This window comes from Morus notabilis, unplaced genomic scaffold (assembly GCF_000414095.1).
Source record: "Morus notabilis unplaced genomic scaffold, ASM41409v2 Scaffold717, whole genome shotgun sequence".
In the NCBI taxonomy this organism is placed as follows: Eukaryota; Viridiplantae; Streptophyta; class Magnoliopsida; order Rosales; family Moraceae; genus Morus; species Morus notabilis.
Window position 1 is genome coordinate 419,808 of NW_010363083.1, and position 20,548 is coordinate 440,355.

The 20,548-nt window shown below is 36.8% G+C and overlaps 3 protein-coding genes across 3 annotated transcripts; 2 read left to right on the forward strand and 1 right to left on the reverse strand.

Moving 5' to 3' along the window:
• Positions 1 to 3,420: 3,420 nt before the first annotated feature.
• Positions 3,421 to 3,738, forward strand: LOC21398575 (auxin-induced protein 15A). The gene has a single exon (XM_010103588.1). It carries the CDS (start codon positions 3,421 to 3,423, stop codon positions 3,736 to 3,738), a length of 318 nt encoding a protein of 105 aa, XP_010101890.1.
• A 1,144-nt stretch (positions 3,739 to 4,882) lies between these two features.
• Positions 4,883 to 14,454, reverse strand: LOC21398576. Its single transcript, XM_010103589.2, has 3 exons — positions 14,101 to 14,454; positions 13,395 to 13,417; positions 4,883 to 5,193 (listed from the first exon to the last, which is right to left on the reverse strand). The coding sequence occupies exons 1-3, from the start codon at positions 14,385 to 14,387 to the stop codon at positions 4,883 to 4,885; spliced, it is 621 nt and encodes a 206-aa protein (XP_010101891.2). The 5' UTR covers positions 14,388 to 14,454.
• LOC21398577 (auxin-responsive protein SAUR20) lies at positions 6,817 to 7,110 on the forward strand. Its single transcript, XM_010103590.1, has one exon. It carries the CDS (start codon positions 6,817 to 6,819, stop codon positions 7,108 to 7,110), a length of 294 nt encoding a protein of 97 aa, XP_010101892.1.
• Positions 14,455 to 20,548: the final 6,094 nt, after the last annotated feature.

Here is a 20,548-nt window from a genome sequence, read left to right on the forward strand (position 1 = left end):
TTATATTTTATAATATTATAATTAAGTATTTATATAATTACAATATAAATTTATATTATAATAGATAATATACTATAATTAGAAATGATAATATACTATATTACATATTATAATTATAATATGTTATATTATATTATTACATTTTATAATTATACTATATTTCTAATAATATAATATAGTATAGTTGTAACATTATAATATAAAATAATCACAATATCATTATTTTATTATATTATATATTATGATTGTATTATAATAATAAATCTTATAATATTAATTATTAAATGATTATATTAATATATATGATATGAGTTATATTAGCATGAGGGGTAATTTTATCAACATGAAAATATTCATATCTCATTTCATTACATTTGTAAAAGTAGAACCAAATAAATAAATCATCTTTTCTTTTCATTTTATTCTATTATCATTCACATTTACATTCTCCTATTGCAACTAAACGCACCCTAAAAGAGAACCCGTTTTCTGTGGGAAGGCGAGTGAAACGGAGGAAACGCTTTGTCCGTTTCCTCTCCCCTATTTTTCTTTCTTTTTTTTGTGTTTTCTATTTCATTCCTTTTTTTGGTCTTTTCTTTTTCTTTTTTTTTTTTTTTTGGCGCTCCTAGCTTTTTTATTTGCATTTCTTTATCTTTATTTTTTTTATTTCTTTTCATTTTTCAGCCTTTCGGGTTGCTTTCCCAATTCCCCCAAATATTTTATATATTTTAATATCTTCTTTATCATTTTTCCTTAGGCCTCGTTCACTTCACGGATTCGAGTTTTCAATTCGAGCTGAGATGTGACATTTTTTAAGAGCTTTTCACTGTAGCAGAAAAAGTTAGATGTGACATTTTTTGAGAGATTTTTACTGTAGAAACCTAAAACTGAAAACTCGAATCGGTGAAATGAACGAGGCCTAGTTTGTTTTTCTTGCAGTTATCTAAAATATAATTTATTGAATGTGACTTTTATGAATTTATTATTATTGTTTTCCATTAAAATAATTTTTTCTTCAAGTGTGTCCATGTAAATATCTTTTTCTTCTTATATGTGTACCCCTGAGCAATTTCGTATCTCTTACTCATTTAGGTAAATTGCTGCTATATTATTTTTTTTCTCTTTTTCTTTCGAATATGAAATTTGTATTATCAAAATCTCTTTGGCATAAATCTATTGTACTTATCTACTCATATATAATATTTAATTAAAAGAAACGTTTTGATTGAAACATGCATCCTCCCTAATTAACGACAAGTTTCATTTTTCTTTTACCTTTGTTCCCTTTGTTCCTCCTCTGATTTTTATGTTTTCTTCCCTTTGTTCCTCTCCTTTCTTAATTTTTTTTGTCGCCCTTTTTTTCTATTTTTATCTTTTTTCCCCTAACATACATTCGTCTTTTTTATCCTTCATGCAAATTGACCATCATAAATATATTTTTCTCTCTAGTTCACCGTTGAAATAATTTCTTCTCATGCATATTTTTATCTAAATTTTTTAAGACCCTCTTCCTCACTAACGAAACATTTCATAAGTAGGCTTTTTTTAAGTATTTTTTATTTTCCTCCATTTTTTCATCTCTCTTTTCTATTTTTGTCTTGTCCTTTTTTCATTCTTATCTTTTTCTCCTATTATAAATTATTCTTTTTTTCTGTCTCCAAATGTGACCTTAATAAATATATTTTTTATTTTTACGTTTCTCTCCCCCACATTCAACCAACATTTTTTTACGTGAATGTTTCTTTTTTTTCCTTTTTATTTTTTTTGTTCTTTTCCGAATTTTGTTTTTTTATCCTCGCATTTTTTCTTTCTTTTTTTAACTTTTTAATATTTTTCGGCTGTATTTTACATTTTTTCTGTTTTCGTCTTTTTTTTTCCTTCTATCTCAGCTTTTTTTCCCAACAATTTGTATAACAATTATTTTAAAAAAAATGTCACGCGCGTACAAACTAGTAAAATAAAAAGGGAGGAAAGGACATTGTTGCGAGAAATATGCTAGAATGACTATCCAACAAAGTAAAATTAGCAAAATGACATTCTTCATTTTTTATGAAGAATGACCACCTAATCATTCTTTGTAAAAAGTGGTCATTTTACAAATAAAAATTTAAAAAAAGTTATTTTACTAATAAAATTTTTCTATTGAGTTATTTTTACACCCCGAGCAAGAGGGACCCTAGAACAGTTAAATAACCATATCATTGACTTTTTTATATACCCATTTTGTAAATTCCATTTACACCCGTTAAATTTAATTTATATACAAATTTGGAATATTATTGCCAAAGAGCAAGGACTTCCTAACAAGAAAGATTTCGCCGTGAAAAATTATAAATACCAAGTGGCATATTATAAGCATTATGACAGATACCATATTATAAGAATTGACTCTGAGATTTCTAGCTCAAAGATATTATGAAGTCTCTGTCGCCATGAAAGATACCATTTTTGAACATGAGAACAGCTGAATGTTTTCATTTGCAAGCTTTCTGTTGTTTTGTACAGAAACTCAGGAATGAAATATTATTCATTTTATTCATTAGTTGGATATGCTTTTTATTATTATTATTATGATTATTACCTTTTTTTTTTTCAGAATGTCATGTGATACTTGGAATAACCAACTAAAACCTAAATTTAAAATACAGCTCAACCATACGATGTATTCAGGACCAACATATGTCCTTTTCTTTTCCACTCAAATTTCGGTTTGTAGTTTCAATGACTTAAAACTTATCCTTCTTTTTTCAATATAATTTGATATTCTGTGTTACTCAAATTTAAAATGGCTCTGTGGACTGACTCCGAGTATTTTGATATTGTTAATGACAATATACCCTACTTGTTACTTGACAATATAGCCTGAAGAAAAAAATGATATAAAAAATTTGTCTGGTCAGGTCCACATGAAGATGTGGTGTTTACGCCAATCCATTTGAGAAGGACCATCATGTACTCCAACTACTATACAGTTTCGATCGGTCACTGCCGAGTTCTTTAGAATGAGCTGAAGAACATAACCATGTGGCCCTTCAGGTGCTGATGTCTCTAATGTAACCCCACTTTGGTTCCAGTTACCTCCAAACAAGTAATAGATTTTCTTTTCATCTAATCCACAAACTGGTGCATTTGTTGGCTTTTTAGCTAGACCAGTTTGGACATATAGTCTTCTCATCACAGAACTTGAATTGCATAATGATGAGTTGGAAGACAATGCCAGATGATTGCTCGATCCCAATGTCTCCCGATAGACCCCATCATATTAGAAGCCTCATCCGTTATACCCTATCCAGGATTTACTATATATATTCCCATAATATTCGGTTAAGCAGAAACCCAAGTCCTTAAACATAGTCCTTTGAGATCTTTCTCTCTGTTCTTCTTTCCTCTTCGTCCTTAAAAACAAACTTATATATAAAAATGGGTTTCCGTTTGCCCGGTGTTGTTAATGCCAAGCAACTTCTTAGGAGGTCTTCTCCAAATGGAAACCGAGCAGCTGCAGCTCTCGTAGCTGATGTTCCAAAAGGCTATTTGGCAGTGTATGTTGTTGGGGCTGAGAGCAACATGAAGAGGTTTGTGATTCCTGTGTCATTCCTGAACCAGCCCTCATTCCAAGAGTTGCTAAATCAGGCTGAACAAGAATTCGGATTTGATCACCCGATGGGAGGCCTTACGATTCCCTGCACGGAGGATTCTTTTGTTGATCTCATTTCCCGCTTAAATGCCTTACAAGGGTAGACACTAATAGATGACAATTGCTAACAACAATCATTGTTTCGATTAAGTAAGGCGAAAAATTGCCAATACATTGTAAATATTTTTCCTTAGGGGCCAAAAGGGAAATGTCCTTCAGTACGATACATAAAGATGAATACTATATTGCGAGTTGCAACTTTTTCTTGAATCAATTACTTGTTTTTCCATCAAATAGTGCTTTAACGTCAAGATCTGGAGAGAAATGGGACTTAACGTATAGATTTTGGTTGTCGTAATAATTAACCATAACCTACTATAAACGATTTCTTTGCACTTACAAGTTTTTGCAAATAACGTCTCAGTTTACCATTACTTACCTCCAACTTGAATGATTCTCGTATGCATTGAAAGATTTATCAGTGAAAGATGATTATTGTTGAAATATTAAGTTGACTATTGTAATTAGTAATTGATATTCTTTCGTATTTTTAGTGCGAACAAATTTTCCTGTATAATTACAGGAAATTGGTTGCCTAATTGTAGAAAGATAAGTATAGAAGTCAACTCATAACAATTTTTTCTATGGACTGATGAAATCATTATATATTCATGTACACACTCATTGTAAAGCAAACGGAATAATAAAAATTCTTTGTCCGGCCGTGGATATAAACATATTACCAAACCATATTAAATTTTGTCTTCTTCTCTCTTATCACTACTTTATCTTCTATTTATCGTTTTCAAGTATTAGATCTCTATTTCCTTCTACTTTAGCATGAGATTGGAACCATAGTTGAGTCACCCGCCTGAAATATCAGTTTAATTGTCTTAACTTAGAGATTTTAGTTAAACTTGGTCCCGATGGTGGTCTATAGAAATCACTTTATTGTACCTTAAATTGAGAGTTATTTTTCAAATCAGCGCCAAAATCATCCTTTTCTCGAAGCTACAATCTTTTACATACCAGATGTCAAGAAAATGGATAAGGATTCTATATAAGAATCTAATTAAGAGATAAAAGATCCAATCAAATAACTCAATGGAGAAAATATTTACAAAGTATCATTCTCAGGGACAAGTTCTCTCTTGGTTCCTGAGGAAAAATATCTACGAAGTATTGGCATTGTCTGCCTTACAAAATTGTAACAAAGATTTCTGTTTGCATTTATTATCTATTGGTTAATCACAAGGCGTTCAAGCGAGCAATGAGATTTATGAAGGCATCTTCTCTGCAGGGAATAGTAAGGCCTCCCATTGGATGATCAAATCCAAATTCTTCTTCTAATTGACTTAGCAACTCTTGGAATATAGGCTGGTTGAGATGTGATAAAGGGATGACAAACCTCGTCATTTTGCTCTCATCATCACCAACATAGACTGCTAAATAGCCTTTAGGGACATCGGGTACCGGTGAGCCTGCTTGGCTTGCATTTGAGAGGGACCTCTGAAGAAGTTTCTTAGCGTTAAGTGCTTGGGGAAAATGAAAACCCATCACTTTATGTGCGAGTAATCTTTCGAGAAAAAATAAATAAATAAGAATAACAAGAACAACTGTGTAAACGAATTAGAGATCTCTGAGAGTTGAGATTGAAAGAGGCCGTGGACTTGGGATGCTGGTGATATCATCCTTATGAATGTGTATATATAGAAGATAGTTGATGATAAATATGTATGTTGGCCAAAGCATGTATAATTGTTGGCGTAAAATGAATAGTGAAGACTGAAGAGGCATTTGGATGTGGGATCTATTGAGAGACATAGGCAGTTGGGCAATCACATGGTGTTGTCTTTCCAATTTAAAAAAAAAAAAAAAAAAAAAAAAAAGAATCAGGATATATTGGGTGTAATTCAATTGTACTTTTTTGTTGTCAACACATTCTCCTCATAAACTTTATTTTTTTTTTTTAAAAGGAAAGAAAAAATTGGTAAATTGGTGGAAAAAGCAGTGTACATTCATAAAAATATAAAAAAAAAAAAAAAAAAAAAAAAAGGGAAAAACAAAAATGAGAGGGAAAAAAAAAAAAAAAAAAAAAAAAAAAAAAGGATAACAGACATGAGAGGGACATATTGTTAAGCTGAAATTTTATTTAACATGTAACATGAAACTACACCAACTTGATATTTAACATGTAACATGAAACTAGAATGTGCTCAACACAGTTTTTCAAGCTGCAGTCTCTTTTTCTGTCACTCCACTTTACATATGTTTTAAGGTCAATTTACGTTTGCTTGTTACAGAAACTTTTCTTGTAATACTATTAAGCATTTAGCCACTGAATTTTGCTGGTAAAAAAAAAAAAAAAAAAAAGTTTTAAGCTTTTACGGTTGTTGAGGAATGAAAGTATTTTTGGACACTCAGATTACTTGTGCATATTAGATCACTTTGATATGAATTATATGATGTAGATTCAAGAGTGACAAATCAAGGAAATCTCAATTTTTATTTATGTAGTTCATGAATAATTTCGTCTTTAAAATAACAAATTAGAGACTAAAATCCAAACTCAAAGAGACATGTAGTTTGACCAAACCCAAGGATGACTTCATTAAATAACTGGATAACGTATTAACATTATAAAACTAATCCGTAGAAATTAAATTAAATTGGTCTTCTTGTAACTGATTTTACTTTTCCATTTATTCCCATGCATTCTTGATGGTGTGAATAATATTCATTGACTTCTCTTAACGTTATGTATATAACCCATATGTGCAGGAACAAGTTTTTTTATTGTGGAAGAGATTATGTGGTTCTTCTTTGCTGAAAATCTTTGGTTTCAAGTGGGGTCCTTTGTAAGTTGTTCTCCTGGTATGGTTAGACTGATCATGATATATGTATGCCTCAATCATAACCAACTTTCCAATATGTATGAGTTGGAAGATAATGCCATGTGAAGTTTCAAATCCTTATGTCTCTTCCAAATTGAATATCTACCCAATTGCCTCCACAACCACTTCTTTCAAAGCTTTAGATGATTTTGAAAAGACCCATTCATGTATATAAAAGGGCACATAACCACACCTCTGCATCAAGTAATCACATTCTCTACTGGCAAAAGTTATTTGAGAATTCTAGTCTCTCAACTCCCTCTAAAGCAACAACATAGGAAAATCAACATGGCATTTGGACTGCGTGGTATTGTTAACGGTAAGAAAGCTCTCCGCCGGACACTTTCTGGTCATAAAGAAGCAGCTCTGAAGTCTACAACCGTCCCGAAAGGCTACTTTGTGGTGTATGTTGGAGAGAACGAGAAGAAGTGCTACCTAGTACCTGTGTCCTACCTTAATGATCCTGCATTTCAAGAGTTGCTTAGCATGGCAGAGGAAGAGTTCGGGTATGAGCATCCGATGGGTGGACTCACAATTCCCTGCAGAGAAGACATCTTCGTTGATTTGACTTCTCAATTTTGAATAGATTCTAATTTGTACCCCTAACATGGACCAACAGAAACAATTTTGTAGATTCAAATCGTTTGACTACTGAAGAAAGTTGTAAACTAGAATTTGCTAATCTGATTCTACATCTTCAGTTTTTAATACACATTCAACTTGTCAGATTCCAAGATTATTGTCTTTTGGCTTTGTTTGCTATTTGATATCTCTTGCTACCTGTTACAACCGAGCCTAGGACGAATAAATATGAATGGACATACTCTAGAGGAGCTCGCAATGTTTTCGTTTGGGGAAGGGATGTGAGTGCGTGAGGAAGGTTGCTGAGCTGGCTTAGATGGTTAGACTAGGCTAGGGAATAGTGCCTAGAGAGTAGGGAGGTTACAACGGATTGAGGGGTTTAAGGGATAGAATGGGGTAGGAGAAAGGGTATCGAAAGAGAATTATTCTTACTGTTGTATTCCTGGCCGAGCTGAGCTCGTGGTTGTTCCAATGACGATTAATGAATTGGATCCTTTGGTTGAGGTTCCTTCAGTAGTCTAGCTGTGGTGTTTTCTTTGTGTTGGTTGTGTGTTGATTTGTATTGCAGGTACTCGGAAGCCTAACATTTTGGTATCAGAGACATCCACGATCTAGGAGAGCGGAGGATGACGAAGGGAGTTACTCGTGGTGATCGGGTGGAGGAATTAGAGAAGAAGCTAGACGAGTTGACGGAGAAGTTGACAGGTTTGGATCGAATTGAGGAGTGTCTCAAGGGCTTACCTCAGCTGGTAACTAACCTCGTCAAGGAGAGCTTCGAGAATTTCAATCGCGAGTTGCCGGACTCCACGTCGAAGGAACGAGGGAAGGAGGCGGCCACCACCCCTGCCGCCGGAGTAAAGGAGACCCATGCCGTAGCCGGACAGAGTGAATCGTGGGATCTGGCGTCCGCGGGCTTCCCCCCAGCCAGACGACCGCACTATACGGTGTGTACAGATGGGCTGCGACATTAGGGGACAACACCTGAAAGGGAGCAGCCAGCAGCCTGGACGGGAGACCGTTACCACCGAGAGAGGAAGCGCGGTCCTAAGCGCTGGGATTTTGGGGGCGACTGTCGCCGGTTAGTAGAGGAGCTACCGCCCTGGGCTGGAGGCGAACCTCCCAATCTGATTCCTTCACGAAGGCGGATAGGAGGGAGTCCACCTCGGGTGGATTTATCACCCTTCGAGGGAGAGGGATGGACGGTCTGGGAGTGAAGAGCGGAGCGGTACTTCTGGGTTCATATGGTCTGACTCGATGCCCATGTCCAGGTTGTTACGGATTTCCTCGTGGGCAAGGCGTGGGAATACTACGAGTGGGTCATGGAGGAGGAACCGGGTATGGACTGGGAAGAGCTGAAATTTTCCTTCGGGCCGTTTTGGGCCGAACGAGTTCAGGTCAGTCCAAGAACAATTGGTGGGCCTAAGACAAATGGGCTCCGTGGCGGAGTACGAAGAACGTTTTCAGGAGTTATCAGCCCGAATTCGGGGAATGGATCGGGCTACCACTCTGGGGATTTTTCTGAATGGGCTGAGCCAGGAGTTGCAGGATGATGTCCGGATGTGGCAACCCAGGAGCGTCCACGAGGCTATACAACTAGGCTTACAGCTGGAAAACAAATTGGAAGCTCAAGGAACACGTGGAAGGGCATGCCACACACCACCTCTCTATTTCCCTCACCAAATGACAAACCGTTTGGGTTCTACCAGGTGGGGTTCAGCTTCGGTGAACAACCCACGCCCCTTATTCGAGCAGACCTAAAAGCCTGCTGTAGGGGGACAAAGGGAGATCGGCGGTGGTCTGAGTGCGGCACAGCTTGAACAACAATGGCGGAAGGACAATCGGGAGTGTTTCCGATGTGGTGAGCCGTGGGTTGGCGGACACCGATGCAAGACAGGAGCCTTCAAATTAATGGAGACCACGATGGAAGACAACGACGAACCAGAAAAGAAGGCGGCGCCACCAGAGGAAGGCTGTGGCAGTACGAACTCAGAGAAGGAGGAAGGATTGCTGCTCATCCAACCGGATTTGAGGTTGCAAGCTTTAGCGGGAATCAATGGGGGCGATACCTTGAAGATGTACGGACACATACAGGGAAAACATGTAACCATCTTAATCGATAGTAGGGCCAACTCTTCATTCATCAGTGGAAACAAGGTTAAGGAGTTGGAGCTGCCGGTGTCCATTATCCCGGAATACACTGTAAAAGTAGGCGATGGTTACTGCGTGACTATTGGTAGCATATGTCGCGGAGTGCGTTTGGGAGTGTCTGGGTTAGAGTTCGAGTTGGATTTATACCCGTTTGAAATTTCAGGAGTAGACGTGGTGTTGGGGGCTGGTTGGCTCCGGCAGCTGGGGACCTTTTGGGCGAATTTTTGACAGATGTGGTTAGAGTTCGAGCTGGAAGGGAAGGTCCATCGGTTGATTAGGGTGTCGGCGTTATCTCAAGAACCTATCTCGATTACCGTTGTGGCTAAAATGGCCAAGAAGGGGGAAGAGTGTTATTTGGTGCAATGGCAGAGCACTATTTCACCCAATACCCGGAATGATGGGGCATCTAAGACTTATATGGAGGAGTTAGAGAAGGAATATGAATCGGTGTTATCGGGAAAACTAGGACTACCACCGTCCAGAATAGGGGATCATGCTATTGTGCTTCACTCGGGTGCAAAACCCCCGAATATCAAGCCCTACTGTTACCCTCATGCGCAGAAGAATGAGATTGAGCGTTTGATTGCAGACATGACCATGGCAGGAATTATTAAACCCAGCCAGAGTCCCTATTCGAACCCGGTGATATTGGTTCGCAAGAATGATGGAAGTTGGCGTTTTTGTATGGATTACCGGGAATTGAACAAGTTGACAGTGCCGGACAAATTCCCAATTCCTATAATCGAGGAATTGTTAGACGAGCTACACGGAGCATCTTGCTTTTCGAAGCTTGATCTAAAGAGCAAGTACCACCAAATACACATAAGGCGGGAAGATGTCAAGAAAATAGCATTTCGGACGCACGAGGGGCACTATGAATTCTTAGTTATGCCCTTTGGGCTTACGAACGCTCCGGCTACCTTCGAGGCGATGATGACAGAGTTGTTCAAACCCCTGCTCCAGAAATTTTTTTTGGTGTTCCTGGATGACATACTAGTTTACAGCCACAGTTCACAGGAGCATTTCGGCCATCTACGCACTGTGTTGGGGTTGTTGAAGGAAGGGAGTTTTTGCTCAATTTGAAAAAATGTTTGTTTTTCCAGGATACCGTGGAATACTTGGGGCACTGCATTTCACAAGAGGGTGTGGCGGCAGACTCGGGAAAGATATGGGCCATGGTTGAGTGGTCAATCCCAGCCACAGTAAAAGGGGTGCGAGGCTTCCTAGGTTTGATAGGATATTACCGCCGCTTTGTTAAAAATTACGGCACCATAGCGCGGCCCTTGACTGAGTTGTTAAAAAAGGGGGAATTCGCTTAGACTAGAGAGGCACAGCAAGCATTCCAAGAGCTCAAACGGCGGATGACGGAGACCCCAGCCCTTGCCCTACCCGATTTCAATGACACGTTCGAGGTGGAGACGGATGCCTCAAGGACAGGGGTAGGGGCAGTACTATCACAGCAAGGGCAACCAATAGCCTATTTTAGCAAGGGGTTGTCGCCTAGAACAATGGCAAAGTCTGTTTACGAAAGGGAACTTATGGCCCTGGTTTTGGCCATCCAAAAGTGGAGAGCTTACCTTCTGGGCAGGAAGTCTGTTATGCGTACCGATCAAAAGTCTCTTCGTTTTCTTTTGGAGCAGCGGATTAGTACCCTGGCACAACAGAAGTGGCTGGTGAAGTTGATGGGATTTGAGTTTGACATAAACTACCGAGCAGGAAGAGAGAACGCAGTGGCTGATGCCTTGTCTCGCCGAGGCAGTTGGATGTAGGGAGGGGAGCTCTTGGCTATCTCGGGACCTCAATCTCTAGACATGGCAATCGTCGAGCGAGAGGTAGCCGCTGACACTAAACCTTGCACCCTCAAGGATCAATTGAGCAGCGGAGAGGTACCAAAAAGTCAGTATGCCGTGGAGAGTGGGGTGTTGTTGCATTGAGGTCGGATAGTAATACCGGCGGGTTCCCAACTCAAGCAACAGTTGTTGGATGAATTCCACTCAACTCCGACGGGGGGCCACGCGGGGGCTCTAAGGACGTACAAGCGAATTAGTGCTAACGTATATTGGCCAGGTATAGCAGGGGATGTGCAACGGTTTGTGGCTGAGTGTGGGGTTTGTCAACAAAACAAGGTGGAGTCTACGAGCTCGGCAGGGTTGCTATAGCCGCTGCCCATTCCCAAGGCAGTGTGGGAGGACATATCGATGGATTTCATTGAGGCTCTGCCTAAATCCAATGGTCATGAGGTTATTTTCGTGGTGGTGGATCGCTTAACTAAATTCGCGCATTTCATTGCCCTCAAGCGGCCGTTCACTGCGAAGTTGGTGGCATAGGTGTTTTGTCGAGAGGTGGTGCGCCTTCACGGCATACCTCGGAGTATAGGGAGTGATCGGGATAAGGTGTTCACTAGCCTTTTTTGGAGAGAGCTATTCCGCTTCCAACAGACAACCTTACGTATGAGTTCGGCATACCACCCTCAGACGGATGGGCAGACAGAAGTTCTTAATCATTGTTTGGAGGCATATTTAAAGTGTTTCACCAGTGGCCAGCCTAGGCGTTGGAGTAGGTCGTTGTGCTGGGCGGAATATTGGTACAACACCAATTTTCACGGTGCTACTCGCATGACGGCCTTCCAAGCACTATATGGTCGGGCTCCCCGACTTTGGTACGCTATACAGGGGGCAAAACCGCAGTTGGTTCAATGGATATGCAGCTCTCGGAATAAGATGACCAGCTGAAACAGTTACGCTGCAACTTGGAGCGCGCTCAGGAACGAATGAAGCGCTATGCGGATCAGAAATGGGTGGAGCGAGAGTTTCAGGTGGGTGAGCTCGCTTGGCTGAAACTGCAACCTTATCGGCAGGGATCCGTGGCCAGGCGCCCCAGCAACAAGTTGGCCCCAAAATATCACAGTCCATTTGAGGTTATCGGCAAGGTAGGTCCAGTGGCATACAGGCTTCGGCTACCAGAAGGTTCCAGGGTGCATCCGGTTTTCCATGTGTCCATGCTAAAAAAAGTGGTCGGTAGGCGTGCGGTTTCATAGGAACCAGTTGTTGTCGACACCGCAACGGACGTTCCCGAACCACTGTTTCCAGAGAGCGTGCTATAGGGGCGCCTGAGGAAGCAAGGGGGCATTCCTTTAAGGAGGTGCTGGTTAAGTGGCAGGGTCGGGACATCGAGGACGCCACCTGGGAAGTTGTCAAAGAGTTGCAAGTCCGTTTCCCTACCTTCGACCTTGAGGACATAGTCTCTTTTGAGGAGGGGAGTAATCTTACAACCGAGCCTAGGAGGAATAAATATGAACGGACGTACTCTAGAAGAGCTCGCAACATTTTTGGTTGGGGAAGGGATGTGAGTGCGTGAGGAAGGTTGCTGAGCTGGCTTAGACGGTTAGGCTAGGCTAGGGAATAGTGCCTAGAGAGTAGGGAGGTTACAACGGATTGAGGGGTTTAAGGGAGAGAATGGGGTAGGAGAAAGGGTATCGAAAGAGAATTATTCTTACTGTTGTATTCCTATCCGAGCTGAGCTCGTGGTTGTTTCAGTGACGATTAATGAATTGGATCCTTTGGTTGAGGTTCCTTCAATAGTCTAGCTGTGGTGTTTTCTTTGTGTTGGTTGTGTGTTGATTTGTATTGCAGGTACTCGGAAGCCTAACACTACCATCTTCTATTAACCAAGTAACCTCTTTGTTCATGGAATCACCAGTGGCCATTATTAAATGACTACTGAGAATCAACTAAAATAACATGTTGAGACAAAATGTTACTGAGACAAGGCGCATGTTCATCCTTAGAGGACTAACAATATTTGATGTGCTAGCTAGGAGTCTTTGAACGAATGAAGTTTTTCTTTTAAAGGAATGGCTCGATATCCATCGGGCGATTCTCATTGCTTGATCTCTGAGGCTAGTTCTTATAACTAAGTCAAAGGCCTTGATGAAAGGTAATATTACTAAATTAGTTTCGATTCTAAATTCTCGTGTAATATCCCAACAAGAACTCCCATTTTGGTGGAGCTTTCATAACAGGGACAAGAAAAATGAAAGGACAACATGTGGTATACGACAAGGAAAGTCTTGTGGTTATAGTACATTATTACTGACAATAAATGCATATGAACTTAACAACTATAACCATTGGAACCACGGCTTCTAAATGTAGACAGCCTTGTCAAAGAGTACATAAAGTTCTTCTCTGTCAAATACAATTAAATGAAACTTGCAAAAATATTGGGCATTTGATGCTGATCGTTTAAATCTCTGTCAGGATAGTTTCACATTTGCTGCCACCACAGATATGAAAAAAGAAAATTGACATCGATTCTACAGCGGTCTAAAGAGAAAAGATCCGAAAACAAATAATTCATTAAAAGACAATTGCAGAAGTGTCCATTTATATCATTCTTAGGGAAATTTTCCTTTCAGTCCCCAAGGAAAAATCTTTACACAAAAATGTAGTATTGGCATATGTATAGGCCTTACAAAAATCTAACAATGATTTTTGTTAGTGATAATTTGTCGGCTATTAGAATGTAGCCTATGATGCATTCAAGCAAATAAGATCAATGAGAGTCTCTTCTCCTCAGGGAACCTTGAGAGCGCCCATTGGATGATTAAATCCAAATTCTTCTTCAGCTTGGCTTATCAGATCTTGTAAAGAATGGTTGCTGAGGTATAATATAGAGATCACAAACCTCTTCATTTCACTCTCAAATTATTGATTTCTATTTACAACTCTCGAGAGAGGTCAAAAGAACCTCCTTTATCTAAATAAAAATAAAAAAAGGGAGAAGTATAACGACTACAAAACTGTTTCTGGACTTTTTTTTTTCAATGTGTGGATTCAATACTGACAAGTGAGATGAATGACGATGTCTTCGCTGCAGGGAATTGTGAGTCCACCCATCGGATGCTCGTATCCGAACTCTTCCTCTGCCCTACTTAGCAGTTCTCGAAATGCAGGCTCGTTCAGGTACGACAAGGGTACAACATGCCGCTTCTTCTCGTGCTCTCCAACATACACCACAAAGTAGCCTTTCGGGACGGTTGTAGACTTCAGAGCTGCTTCTTTAAGGCCGGAAAGTGTCCGACGAAGAGCCTTCTTACCATGAACAATACCACGCAATCCAAATGCCATTTCATTCTTTCTATGTTATTGCTTTAGAACACGCCTCGGGACTAGAATTTGCAAATGATTTTCTAGTAGTGGATGTGATGATTTTATTAGGTTGTGTGGTAACGGTGCCTTTATATACATATATATATATAGAGAGAGAGAGAGAGAGAGAGAGAGAGAGGAATTGACCTTTAGGATTAAAGCTTCTAAACAAGTGGTTGTGGAGGCAACTTGGTATATTAGAAATTTGCAACAGACAAACATTTCAAAGTTCACATGGCTCTGTCTTCTCAAAAAACATTACAAGAAACTTTATTCAGAGTTTTACTTCTTTATTCTTGTTGACAGAGAACATACAAAATGAGTGGCTATATTGGCAATGAAAAAGCTATCAATAATATGAATAAGCAGAAATCTTGTGTGTCCTGAAATAAGCAGGCAACGACAACGGAGTCTATAACGATATGTCCCACACAACGCTGTAATAGCCTTTAGAGAAGTTGATTGAGATTTGAAATGGAGGGTTGCATTAAGTTTAATATAAATATGTGACCCCTTCTAATAGGGACGCGCCTAAGACATCCTGTTACAAAATTTTGTGTTCTCATGGTGTGGTGGGGTTGAGAAGAATAGCAAGAAAATTGCAAAGAACAATTTAGTGCTCATTTCTAACATATAAGAAATCATGAAGACAATACCATGTGATTGCACTAGGACAACACCTCTCGTTTGACCCCATATTACCCAATTGGTTTTCTCATTAGCCTTCACCATTCATTTCAATGTAATAAATGTACGTGTCCTACATATCCCATTAAGGGTTTTGCCTATTAGTTATTGTATCCCATTCGTTTCTATGAAGACGTGTGTGGGGACACCAGAAACAAAATAAGATTAGTAAATAAACACTCAAGTTTTTCAACTGCATTAACACATGCATGACGTGAAATTTTAGAGAAAATTTTTCCTTTCCTCACTCTATGAAATTCGGCCACTAAGTTAGGGAGAGCAAAAATTGTGTTATCTAATTTTTTACAATCTCCTATTTATAGAGTAGTAGTCAGACTCTCAGAAGAAATTTAAACTTTATCTCTAAGATAAAACTTGATAATTATCTCTCACTTCTAATTGATTTTGAAAATAAAATTTCCCCTCTCCTTTAATTATTTAATTTATAATTAACTCTCAATTAATTATCCTTGAGCGTTTTATTTAAAATTTCATTATTTTAAAATTCTCATTTTGCCCTTAGTATCTTGTAGGATTACAAGGACGACACATAGACTCATAGACCTATAATTTGAACTCCAATAAAATTAATAATTAATTAAAACTTTTTAATTAATTAATTAATTCTATTAATTCTAAAAGTTGATCTTCCATAAACTTGGAATTAGACTCTCGTAATTATAGATATAAATTACTTCTAAACTGTAAAGGGTCCATTTGATATAGTCATTACATATAGATCAGTCCTCTGTAAATAATTTATAATTAGAGCTAGGTGAAATCTGTTAACCTCCCTAATTATCCTTGAGTACCATTGATTTTCTAATGGACAGTAACTCATAAAACAAATTCATGAATCGGAGCTCATACTAGTCTAAGTACCGAATTAACCCTAAAGAAAATTATTTATCTACTTCTTTCTCAAGAATGAATGGATTCCATCTTGTATATTAACATTCTCAGCTATCCACTTCACCACGTCTCCAAGATACAAAGAATAGGATTTAGAAATCTTGAAATCCGTACTGAGTAAGTTAAAAGACACAAATTCATAAATAGGAGTATGCTAATAACTCAGGATTAAGATCATTCTATATATGACCATCAGTATACTCAATTAGAATTTCTATACTTAATAGAAATTATCAGAAATTCATATTGTGTCTGTGTCCCGGTTTCACACAATCTCATTATGTGTAATACACTCATTCAATATATCACTTTATTAACAGTGCGTATAACATCATTCCATTCTAAATGGGAATGACATGTATTAGTAATGTTTTAATTAAAGATTCTTAACTTTAATAAAATTCATTACAAACATCGCTTTGATTATTTCCTTAAATATTATCTTCTTGCATATAACACTTATATACAATATTTAAAGTCACATAAATAATCATAAAATTTTAGTGATATTCATAACATATTCATTAATATATGCACATAAAATAATAAATAAACTCTTTTATTAAATAAATAATAAATGTATTATTACATCTCATGTTTTTATGATACTATTCCCAACAACAACAACATGAACAAAAATCAGAAGTCGTTTTTTTTTGTCTTTATGAGCAAATCACATGCTCGTTGATAATTAGTTGGCAAAATATTATTTGGCATTTTGCATTATAGATCATTTAGATCTGCATACATAATTGTATATAGTAAGACTAGAAGTATATAACATCATCTTTAGACAAATTTGAAGTCCTTGTTTTTGTTTATCTAGGTCGATGCATGGTTGGTCAATGCATATACATATACATATATATATATATATTGAGAAATTAAGGTCAATGTATATATATTAATCAATAGGAAAACAACATTAAGGTGACCATCAACAACCATATATATTCATTTTTCAAAAAGCAACAACCATATATATTCCACTTTATTATGAAAATAAGGATATTTTAAATAAAAATTGTATATATGACTATGAAAATTAACATTTTTTGAAAAGTGGAGTAATAAATGCTTAAATTGGCAGTTGATGGATGAATCAAGTCTTTTTTCTTCTTTTGTTTTTTTATTCATTCTCAAATTGGTTCACTAAAACTACATATATGGCCGAGTTTTCAATAGTACCGTTTATTTATCAAATACAAATATTTGATGATATGACGTAATAAGATTCTAAACTCGTTAATTGTTATAATTAACTATCTAATTTATTAAAAACTGTCTGATCAATATCACACCGGCAAGTATTAATATTAGAGTTACCATTATAACTAAAATTAAAAAAAAAATAACATCATCGTAAACTAATACAAGAAGTAACAACACTTTTATAAAGTTAATTTTAATGTCCTTTGCTTTTTCCTGGTCGATGATTCATCAATGACTTGTCAACTGCAATTAATCACATTATCAGTACGATAGCCATAATTGGGAGTTGATATGGAGTTGTTCCAGTTAGCTCCACCATTTTTAACTAAAATCTACTAAAATTTGATCTTTGTGATTTTATCATTGCTAATAACTATAGCGCTATATTGACAATTTTGCTGGTTAATACTTAATATTATCGTCAATCTTTTTTTTTCCGTCTACCTAGTGCCATTTCCTGTGGATACCTCCATGGAGGAAATTAACAGTTCTCCTGATTTTTGATCTTTTGGTGTATCGCTCGGAAATTCACAAATACACAAAAAAAAAACAAAAAAAAAAAAGTTTCATTTATTAATTTGTGATTAGGTCCCAAGGCGCAGCCAAAAAAAAACAAAAAAAAAAGTTTCATTTATTAATTTGTGATTAGGTCCCAAGGCGCAGCATGTCATATTTCCACACAACCTTCGCCATTCACCCCAGTCCAGACCAGTGCACTTGTGTTCCAAAATAGGAATCCACACATAATCTTAAACATGTCATGATCAGTTTGCTCCTTTTTAATTTTCTTCTCGACTTCTACAAAAGAATTAATATCATGCTCCGATACGTCCATGGTGGAAATTATAAAAGCAGACTTTTTCCCCGCAATCCAGTTTTCGAGCTCGTCCTGTTTTGATATGCAATTTGATGGATATGAGGAAAATCAAATGGCGTACAAAAAGTAATCAATACACTATAAATTAAAGACAAATGATTTTTTCTTTTTTTTTTTACCCATCGGGCTGCTACTCCACCAAAGACAAACTAATGGGTAAGGATGACAATTGGTGTTAGTGTATCCGTGTCAATCCGTTTATTAATCGTGTCAGAAAATATCAATCTAAGTACGACATGTTTATCAAACGTGTTTATTAATTAATTTATCTTTTCTTTTAAGAAAAATAAATAAATTTTACCTATAAATATTAAAATTCACATTATTTGTATTTAATATATCATATAAATTTTCATATTATATCACATATTATTATATTACAAATGATACATATAGTTAATCGTGTCAATTTGTGTCATTTTGTGTTAAAAGGTCAATCTTAACTCAACCCATTTATTAATCGTGTTAATCGTGTCAACTCAATTATGATCCAAATTCATTTATAATAAATCTAAACCTGCTAACTTCATACGGATTTTGAATTGTATCGCCGTATCGCTATTTGAATTGTCAACCTTATTAATAGTTGACCACAGGTGGGGGCCACAAATGGCCTCCACCAGTTTGTATCGGTAGGAAAGTAATCAGACGAAGCTGAATAAGAGTGCTTTACATAAGGGCATGTTTATCAATTATACCATGAAGGATAATTATAAGGAGAACGGAAAGTAAAGAAAAAGATTTTTTTACAATGTAATTTCTAAATATTTATAAGGAGACGAAGTTTCAGTTATCAATGTAATTTCTAAAATATTTTTTTACATAATTAAATAATCATTGACTCCATGTAAACTTAATAAGGATATCATTCCTTTAACTAAGAATGTGCAAACATTGATATTTTCTTTTCTCATTAATTCTTTTTATTGTGCGGGGCTTACTAGATTCTAGTTAATGATTAATTTAATTAGTAAATACATGATTGGATTAGAAAGAAAACACTCTTCCTTTTTTTTCGTTCATATGAAGTATACACGCCATTAAAAGGCGATGATCATGTGAGCATGCATAACAAATAGTTTGATGTTCTTTAAATATGTGTTTCCTATGTTATTATCGCTTAACATTTTATATTCAATTACAAAAATTTGAAGAACAGCTTAATTTGGGTTTATAATATAGCAATAGGGATATAACTAGAGCAGCCAAGAATCAAATTGTAGACAAACCGGATTTCCATTGGGATCATAGATCAAAAGCGAATTGGTACTTCCGGTATTTAGGGCCTGTAAAACCTCCAAGTTTTTTGTAGAATTTGTTTGCAGTTCTAATAATTTCCAGTAATCTGCTGCTTCCTCTGCAATCAATCAAAAGTTCCTTGTGCATAAAATTAAATGTACACACACATAACATGTATATATATACATACATACATACATACTAGCTAGAACGTTCACTTTGCGCGTGGCATTTTTTAAAACAATAGTTAGATAAATTGTTAGAAAAATAAGATAAAAAAGAAGAAAGGAGAAAAAAAGAAACAAGGATAAAAATGAAGAAAACGAACTGTGCCAAACGTTTTGCACATTTTGACTAATGTGTGAAACATTTCGTTAAAAAAATACGTACGATACTATTCACACGTATTGGGAAAAACACACATCTACATCCACGCAGCTATAAAAATAAACTGAAATAAATCGTATGTTGTGATCAAGTAGTTACTAGTATAATTAAACTTCGAGAATAACAATAATTCGGTATTAACTAGAAGAACCATTCATTTCACCGACATCTAATTTTTTTACTACAGTAAAAAGCTCTCACATAAAGTCACATCTCAACTCGAATTAAAAACTGGAATCAGCGGACTAAACGGGTCCAAAAACTATTAGAAAAATATATTATTTATTTGAACTGCCCTTTTAGATTGGAGCTGTAGTGATTGTTCCTTAAAGGTATAGTAATATTATTGTAGAATTTTCTTCTCATAAAAAGCAGCAATAAAAATATATCTTCTCGAGGTTGAAAAAAAGAGAAGAGAAAAGAATATATAAGGCCGAACACAACAAGAATTTTACTGCAATAATTAAGAGACTACCTCGGCAGTTAATTTCTTAAGCACGCGTAAGGGCACATTGAAGTTGGCATTGGTGGGAATAGTGGTCTCTTGTGGATAGTGTTGCATATATATACTATCACCAAAAATCTTAATTAAGGACTTTGTTCATTTTACAGGAAAGGTATTATATGTTATATATATTTATATAGACAAACTTTTAAGTCTGGATCCGTACAATCCAATTACAAATGCAATGTTTTTTGCATTCTCATATAACATCGTTCGTGTTGAGAAGGATGTGGAGCCTAATCCGTGGAGAAGAAGCTTCGGAAAAGCAAGAAAAAAGGTGGAGAAAATCAGCGTAGCGCCGCAGCCCCGGTCAGTGGGTGC